General features: G+C 47.7%; 1 protein-coding gene across 1 annotated transcript in view; it reads left to right on the top strand.

Moving 5' to 3' along the window:
- Nucleotides 1–1647: 1647 nt before the first annotated feature.
- rnf168 (ring finger protein 168) overlaps nt 1648–9569 on the top strand; it is a 16578-nt gene continuing 8656 nt past the window's right edge. Inside the window, exons 1-2 of the mRNA XM_079679708.1 lie at nt 1648–1961; nt 2382–2523. Coding sequence (XP_079535834.1) covers nt 2404–2523 — 120 coding nt within the window. The 5' untranslated portion in view covers nt 1648–1961; nt 2382–2403. The remainder of the gene's footprint in view (nt 1962–2381; nt 2524–9569) is intronic.

The raw sequence follows: 9569 nt of genomic DNA, 5'->3' as shown, positions 1-9569 counted from the left end.
GACAAGAGACCACATAGCAGACATCTATTGTTTGATTACTTTTGAAAGGTGATGAAAGAAGAACTTTTTTTTTGTTGAAGGTATTTTTGCTTTAATCTAAATTACATTTGTGATTGACAATCTTTGTTGTGATACTTTCATGAGCATAAACATTTATGTCATCAACATTTGGTTGAAAACAAAATAGGCCACCAGAAACGTGACCAAAAAATGAAAAATAAAATGTATTTCCCATGAAGGCTAAAAATGGTGTATTATTTCAGTTAACAAACTTTGCCATCTTATTTAAATTGAAACATATTTCTAAATAAATGGTACAGTACATGTTGCTCTGGTAATCCACTGGAGATCCACCCCTCTGGTGGGATCAGGATAATCCAGTTTGTTGGGATCAAACTGATCCCAATCCTGTGTGGTCAGTTTGAACTACCCGTTTTGAAGATTCAATAATAATAATTTTTGTATAATAAAATGTAATCCAGATTAAAGCTTGGATTGGATTTCCTGATCTGATATCAAAGTGATCCTAATCCTTTTTTTTGGTTTTGAACTCCCCAAAATCCAAATCTGATCTGATCGGATAGGGATTAAAAATGTTGAACTCCTAGGCCCTGGGCCCATGAGTTTTAATCTTTATCTTTAATCTGGATCAAATCTTCAAAACGGGTAGTTCAAACCGACCACACAGGATTGGGATCAGTTTGATCCCAACAAACTGGATTATCCTGATCCCACCAGAGGGGTGGATTTCCAGTGGATTACCAGAGCAAAATGTACTGTACAATTTATTTTTAAAATATGTTTCAATATAAATAAGATGGTAAAGTTTGTTAACTGAAATAATACACAATTGTTAGCCTTCATGGGAAATACATTTCATTTTTTCCATTTTTCCTCACGTTTGAGATGGCCTATTTTGTTTTCAACCAAATGTTGATGACATAAATGTTTATGCTCATAAAAGTATCACAACAAAGATTGTCAATCACAAATGTAATTTAGATTAAAGAAAAAATATCTTCAACAAAAAAAAAGTCAATCATCTGTCATCACCTTTCAAATAAAAAAATATAATTAGACATTATAGATGTCTTTGCAATTTGGTCTCTTGTCTTCCTTGTATTATTTTTCATGTCCACTAGATGGCGATCGGTAGGATTAAAGCACTGATATTCAGGATCTAGTCATCTTGAAAAATCGTAATCTGGATCAGGCTGATCCTATCCTAAATTGCTTTGAACTCCAGGGACAACATTTAGCCGGATCTGATTGAGATTAAACCTTTTTGAACTCCTGGGGCCAGGTGATTAGGTGATCAGGTGATCAGGTGGACAGGTGATAGAAAGCATCACTAAAGGAGTTAAATTAAATTCGCTGGAGGTTTTTATTTCAATAATTAACATCTCAATCATAAGAGATATAATATAATAAGAAGAAAGTGATACATATTTTTAGAGGACTTAATATAATTCACGATGTGTATGAATACATTATATTATGATTAATATGAATACGTTATAATATGATTAATATGAATAAGTCATATGATTAATATGAATGATTTATATTCATGAATAAATTATATTATTATTCATATTACTCGGATTATGATTACAACTGTAATTTACGACGGTACGTGAAGTTAGCACCGGTCATCACACAGACTCTGCGCATGTGCATTCAGTCAGCAACAGATTCAAGCGGGGGAGTTTATTCGGTTTACCGTAAAGTATTAGAAATAAACCGTTAAATACGACCGTGTTTAGGGTCTTTATATGAACAGTCTGAGGGTCTGACACGGGACGGATCCGGTTAGTCCTGAGAGAGTGTTAACTGTTGTCACAGTAAGTTAGCTGCTAGCTGTTAGCCGCTAACACAAACACTTCAGGTCAGGGGGCTCACTGTTACCTGTGTCTTTATAATATATACCTTCAGCTCCACCTGGGACAAGCAGAGCTCAGGTGAGTGGGATGTTCAGTCATTTCTTACTCTTTATGTCTCTGTTCACCTGTTGTTGTGTCGCAAACACAGCTAACCAGGTGCTAACTAGTTACTAACCAGATGCTAACTAGCTCCTAATATTAGCTCCACTGGTTTTATCACCAGATGCTCAGCAGCTGCAGTTAGATATGGAGATGAACACCTTAGTCATCCTGTTAAAGAACAGGTCTAATATCTCATGTAGGGTTCGAACTGATTATTAGTACACACCGTACCTGTGAACTTTTAGAGTTAGTGTCGCCACATGTTGGTATTTCAATTATTAGAATACCTGTTGGCTAATGTCAGGTTTATAGACGGGGAAGGTATAGTAGTTAGAACCGTTTTTAATAACTTCCTGTTAGCATTGAGTCCAACAAACCTCCCTGTTCCTCCTGCAGACTGAGGAAGAGGAGGAGGAAGATGTCGCTGGTGTCAGATCTGGAGGGTCTCTCTCTCTCTCTGGACGACTGTCGCTGCCCCGTCTGTCTGGAGATCTTAATGGAGCCGGTGACCCTGCCCTGCTCACACACCTTCTGCAAGGTAACACACACACACACACACACACACACACACACACACACACACACACACACACACACACACACACACACACCTTCTGCAAGGTAACACACACACACCTTCTGCATGGTACCACACACACACACACACACACACACACACACACACACACACACCTTCTGCAAGGTAACACACACACACCTTCTGCATGGTACCACACACACACACACACACACACACACACACACACACCTTCTGCAAGGTAACACACACACACCTTCTGCAAGGTAACACACACACACACACACACACCTTCTGCAAGGTAACACACACACACCTTCTGCAAGGTAACACACACACACCTTCTGCAAGGTAACACACACACACACACACACACACACACACACACACACACACACCTTCTGCAAGGTAACACACACACACCTTCTGCATGGTACCACACACACACACACACACACACACACACACACACACACACACACACACACCTTCTGCAAGGTAACACACACACACCTTCTGCATGGTACCACACACACACACACACCTTCTGCAAGGTAACACACACACACCTTCTGCAAGGTAACACACACACACACACACACACACACACACCTACCTTCTGCAAGGTAACACACACACACACACACACACACACACACACACCTTCTGCAAGGTAACACACACACACCTTCTGCATGGTACCACACACACACACACACACACACACACACACCTTCTGCAAGGTACCACACACACACCTTCTGCATGGTACCACACACACACCTTCGGCATGGTACCACACACACACCTTCTGCAAGGTACCACACACACACACACACACACACCATTCTAACCACTGGCCTAAGAGAGGTGCACATTAGAGAGGGTCCTGACCTTCTACAGGTGCTCCATAGAGAGCATCCTGACCTTCAGGTGCTCCATAGAGAGCATCCTGACCTACAGGTGCTCCATAGAGAGGGTCCTGACCTTCAGGTGCTCCATAGAGAGGGTCCTGACCTACAGGTGCTCCATAGAGAGCATCCTGACCTTCAGGTGCTCCATAGAGAGGGTCCTGACCTTCTACAGGTGCTCCATAGAGAGCGTCCTGACCTTCAGGTGCTCCATAGAGAGCATCCTGACCTTCAGGTGCTCCATAGAGAGCATCCTGACCTATAGGTGCTCCATAGAGAGCATCCTGACCTACAGGTGCTCCATAGAGAGCATCCTGACCTTCAGGTGCTCCATAGAGAGCATCCTGACCTATAGGTGCTCCATAGAGAGCATCCTGACCTACAGGTGCTCCATAGAGAGCGTCCTGACCTTCAGGTGCTCCATAGAGAGCATCCTGACCTTCAGGTGCTCCATAGAGAGCATCCTGACCTTCAGGTGCTCCATAGAGAGCATCCTGACCTACAGGTGCTCCATAGAGAGGGTCCTGACCTCCTACAGGTGCTCCATAGAGAGGGTCCTGACCTTCAGGTGCTCCATAGAGAACATCCTGACCTACAGGTGCTCCATAGAGAGCATCCTGACCTACAGGTGCTCCATAGAGAGGGTCCTGACCTACAGGTGCTCCATAGAGAGCATCCTGACCTTCAGGTGCTCCATAGAGAGCATCCTGACCTACAGGTGCTCCATAGAGGGGGTCCTGACCTTCAGGTGCTCCATAGAGAGGGTCCTGACCTACAGGTGCTCCATAGAGAGCATCCTGACCTTCAGGTGCTCCATAGAGAGGGTCCTGACCTACAGGTGCTCCATAGAGAGCATCCTGACCTTCAGGTGCTCCATAGAGAGGGTCCTGACCTACAGGTGCTCCATAGAGAGCATCCTGACCTACAGGTGCTCCATAGAGAGCATCCTGACCTACAGGTGCTCCATAGAGAGCATCCTGACCTACAGGTGCTCCATAGAGAGGGTCCTGACCTACAGGTGCTCCATAGAGAGCATCCTGACCTACAGGTGCTCCATAGAGAGGGTCCTGACCTACAGGTGCTCCATAGAGAGCATCCTGACCTACAGGTGCTCCATAGAGAGCATCCTGACCTTCAGGTGCTCCATAGAGAGCAGCCTGACCTTCAGGTGCTCCATAGAGAGGGTCCTGACCTCCTACAGGTGCTCCATAGAGAGCATCCTGACCTACAGGTGCTCCATAGAGAGGATCCTGACCTTCAGGTGCTCCATAGAGAGGGTCCTGACCTACAGGTGCTCCATAGAGAGGGTCCTGACCTTCAGGTGCTCCTTATAGAGCATCCTGACCTTCAGGTGCTCCATAGAGAGGGTCCTGACCTACAGGTGCTCCATAGAGAGGGTCCTGACCTTCAGGTGCTCCATAGAGAACATCCTGACCTACAGGTGCTCCATAGAGAGCATCCTGACCTACAGGTGCTCCATAGAGAGGGTCCTGACCTACAGGTGCTCCATAGAGAGCATCCTGACCTTCAGGTGCTCCATAGAGAGCATCCTGACCTACAGGTGCTCCATAGAGAGGGTCCTGACCTACAGGTGCTCCATAGAGGGGGTCCTGACCTTCAGGTGCTCCATAGAGAGCATCCTGACCTTCAGGTGCTCCATAGAGAGCATCCTGACCTACAGGTGCTCCATAGAGGGGGTCCTGACCTTCAGGTGCTCCATAGAGAGCATCCTGACCTTCAGGTGCTCCATAGAGAGCGTCCTGACCTACAGGTGCTCCATAGAGAGGGTCCTGACCTTCAGGTGCTCCATAGAGAGGGTCCTGACCTACAGGTGCTCCATAGAGAGCATCCTGACCTTCAGGTGCTCCATAGAGAGGGTCCTGACCTACAGGTGCTCCATAGAGAGCATCCTAACCTACAGGTGCTCCATAGAGAGCATCCTGACCTTCAGGTGCTCCATAGAGAGGGTCCTGACCTTCTACAGGTGCTCCATAGAGAGGGTCCTGACCTACAGGTGCTCCATAGAGAGGGTCCTGACCTTCAGGTGCTCCTTATAGAGCGGGTCCTGACCTTCAGGTGCTCCATAGAGAGGGTCCTGACCTACAGGTGCTCCATAGAGAGGGTCCTGACCTTCAGGTGCTCCTTATAGAGCATCCTGACCTTCAGGTGCTCCATAGAGAGGGTCCTGACCTACAGGTGCTCCATAGAGAGGGTCCTGACCTACAGGTGCTCCATAGAGAGGGTCCTGACCTTCTACAGGTGCTCCATAGAGAGGGTCCTGACCTTCTACAGGTGCTCCATAGAGAGCATCCTGACCTTCTACAGGTGCTCCATAGAGAGGGTCCTGACCTTCAGGTGCTCCATAGAGAGCATCCTGACCTTCAGGTGCTCCATAGAGAGGGTCCTGACCTTCAGGTGCTCCATAGAGAGGATCCTGACCTTCAGGTGCTCCATAGAGAGGGTCCTGACCTTCTACAGGTGCTCCATAGAGAGCATCCTGACCTTCTACAGGTGCTCCATAGAGAGCATCCTGACCTACAGGTGCTCCATAGAGAGCATCCTGACCTTCAGGTGCTCCATAGAGAGGGTCCTGACCTTCTACAGGTGCTCCATAGAGAGGGTCCTGACCTTCTACAGGTGCTCCATAGAGAGGGTCCTGACCTTCTACAGGTGCTCCATAGAGAGGGTCCTGACCTTCTTCAGGTGCTCCATAGAGAGCATCCTGACCTTCAGGTGCTCCATAGAGAGCATCCTGACCTACAGGTGCTCCATAGAGAGCATCCTGACCTTCAGGTGCTCCATAGAGAGGGTCCTGACCTACAGGTGCTCCATAGAGAGCATCCTGACCTTCAGGTGCTCCATAGAGAGCATCCTGACCTACAGGTGCTCCATAGAGAGCATCCTGACCTACAGGTGCTCCATAGAGAGCATCCTGACCTACAGGTGCTCCATAGAGAGCGTCCTGACCTTCAGGTGCTCCATAGAGAGGGTCCTGACCTTCAGGTGCTCCATAGAGAGGGTCCTGACCTTCTACAGGTGCTCCATAGAGAGGGTCCTGACCTTCTACAGGTGCTCCATAGAGAGGGTCCTGACATTCAGGTGCTCCATAGAGAGCATCCTGACCTTCAGGTGCTCCATAGAGAGGGTCCTGACCTACAGGTGCTCCATAGAGAGCATCCTGACCTTCAGGTGCTCCATAGAGAGGGTCCTGACCTTCAGGTGCTCCATAGAGAGGGTCCTGACCTTCTACAGGTGCTCCATAGAGAGGGTCCTGACCTTCTACAGGCAGCTGCACCGCCCTCAATCGTAAGGCTTCACAGAGGGTGGTGAAAACTGCAAAGAACATCTCCAGGACGGAGCTGCCATCCATGGAGGACCTTTACTCCCAGCGGCTCAGGAAGAAAGCCTTCAGGATTATAAAATACCCCCACCCCCCCCCCAGCCACAAACTGTTCAGTCTGCTGCCGTGTGGCAGGGGGGTACCGCAGCATCAGGACTAAAACCACCAGACTCAGGGACAGTTTCAGGTCTAAAACCACCAGACTCAGGGACAGTTTCAGGTCTAAAACCACCAGACTCAGGGACAGGTTCAGGTCTAAAACCACCAGACTCAGGGACAGTTTCAGGACTAAAACCACCAGACTCAGGGACAGTTTCAGGACTAAAACCACCAGACTCAGACACAGTTTCAGGACTAAAACCACCAGACTCAGGGACAGTTTCAGGACTAAAACCACCAGACTCAGGGACAGTTTCAGGACTAAAACCACCAGACTCAGGGACAGTTTCAGGACTAAAACCACCAGACTCAGGGACAGTTTCAGGACTAAAACCACCAGACTCAGGGACAGTTTCAGGACTAAAACCACCAGACTCAGGGACAGTTTCAGGACTAAAACCACCAGACTCAGGAACAGTTTCAGGTCTAAAACCACCAGACTCAGGGACAGTTTCAGGACTAAAACCACCAGACTCAGGGACAGCTTCAGGTCTAAAACCACCAGACTCAGGGACAGTTTCAGGACTAAAACCACCAGACTCAGAGACAGTTTCAGGACTAAAACCACCAGACTCAGGGACAGTTTCAGGACTAAAACCACCAGACTCAGAGACAGTTTCAGGACTAAAACCACCAGACTCAGGGACAGCTTCAGGACTAAAACCACCAGACTCAGGGACAGTTTCAGAACTAAAACCACCAGACTCAGGGACAGTTTCAGGACTAAAACCACCAGACACAGGGACAGTTTCAGAACTAAAACCACCAGACTCAGGCACAGTTTCAGGACTAAAACCACCAGACTCAGGGACAGTTTCAGGTCTACAACCACCAGACTCAGGGACAGTTTCAGGACTAAAACCACCAGACTCAGGCACAGTTTCAGGTCTACAACCACCAGACTCAGGGACAGTTTCAGGACTAAAACCACCAGACTCAGGGACAGTTTCAGGACTAAAACCACCAGACTCAGAGACAGTTTCAGGACTAAAACCACCAGACTCAGGGACAGCTTCAGGACTAAAACCACCAGACTCAGGGACAGTTTCAGGACTAAAACCACCAGACTCAGGGACAGTTTCAGGACTAAAACCACCAGACTCAGAGACAGTTTCAGGACTAAAACCACCAGACTCAGGGACAGTTTCAGGACTAAAACCACCAGACTCAGAGACAGTTTCAGGACTAAAACCACCAGACTCAGGGACAGCTTCAGGACTAAAACCACCAGACTCAGAGACAGCTTCAGGACTAAAACCACCAGACACAGGGACAGTTTCAGGTTTCAGGGACAGTTTCAGGGCTAAAACCACCAGACTCAGGGACAGTTTCAGGACTAAAACCACCAGACTCAGGGACAGTTTCAGGACTAAAACCACCAGACTCAGGCACAGTTTCAGGACTAAAACCACCAGACTCAGGGACAGTTTCAGGTCTAAAACCACCAGACTCAGGCACAGTTTCAGGACTAAAACCACCAGACTCAGGCACAGTTTCAGGACTAAAACCACCAGACTCAGGCACAGTTTCAGGACTAAAACCACCAGACTCAGGGACAGTTTCAGGTCTAAAACCACCAGACTCAGGGACAGTTTCAGGTTTAAAACCACCAGACACAGGGACAGTTTCAGGTTTAAAACCACCAGACTCAGGGACAGTTTCAGGACTAAAACCACCAGACTCAGGGACAGTTTCAGGACTAAAACCACCAGACTCAGGGACAGTTTCAGGACTAAAACCACCAGACTCAGGCACAGTTTCAGGACTAAAACCACCAGACTCAGAGACAGTTTCAGGACTAAAACCACCAGACTCAGGGACAGTTTCAGGACTAAAACCACCAGACTCAGGGACAGTTTCAGGACTAAAACCACCAGACTCAGGGACAGTTTCAGGACTAAAACCACCAGACTCAGGCACAGTTTCAGGACTAAAACCACCAGACTCAGGGACAGTTTCAGGTCTAAAACCACCAGACTCAGGGACAGTTTCAGGTCTAAAACCAGCAGACTCAGGGACAGTTTCAGGTCTAAAACCACCAGACTCAGGGACAGTTTCAGGACTAAAACCACCAGACTCAGAGACAGTTTCAGGTCTAAAACCACCAGACTCAGGGACAGTTTCAGGACTAAAACCACCAGACTCAGGGACAGTTTCAGGACTAAAACCACCAGACTCAGGGACAGTTTCAGGTCTAAAACCACCAGACTCAGGGACAGTTTCAGGACTAAAACCACCAGACTCAGAGACAGTTTCAGGTCTAAAACCACCAGACTCAGGGACAGTTTCAGGTCTAAAAACCACCAGACTCAGGGACAGTTTCAGGACTAAAACCACCAGACTCAGGGACAGTTTCAGGACTAAAACCACCAGACTCAGGGACAGTTTCAGGACTAAAACCACCAGACTCAGGGACAGTTTCAGGTCTAAAACCACCAGACTCAGGGACAGTTTCAGGACTAAAACCACCAGACTCAGAGACAGTTTCAGGTCTAAAACCACCAGACACAGGGACAGTTTCAGGTCTAAAACCATCAGACTCAGGGACAGTTTCAGGACTAAAACCACCAGACTCAGGGACAGTTTCAGGACTAAAAACCACCAGACTCAGAGACAGTTTCAGGACTAAAACCACC

This window comes from Notothenia rossii, assembly GCF_949606895.1.
Source record: "Notothenia rossii genome assembly, chromosome: 4".
NCBI lineage: Eukaryota > Metazoa > Chordata > Actinopteri > Perciformes > Nototheniidae > Notothenia > Notothenia rossii.
Note: the sequence above shows the minus strand (reverse complement) of the source record. Positions and strands in the feature narration are given on the sequence as shown.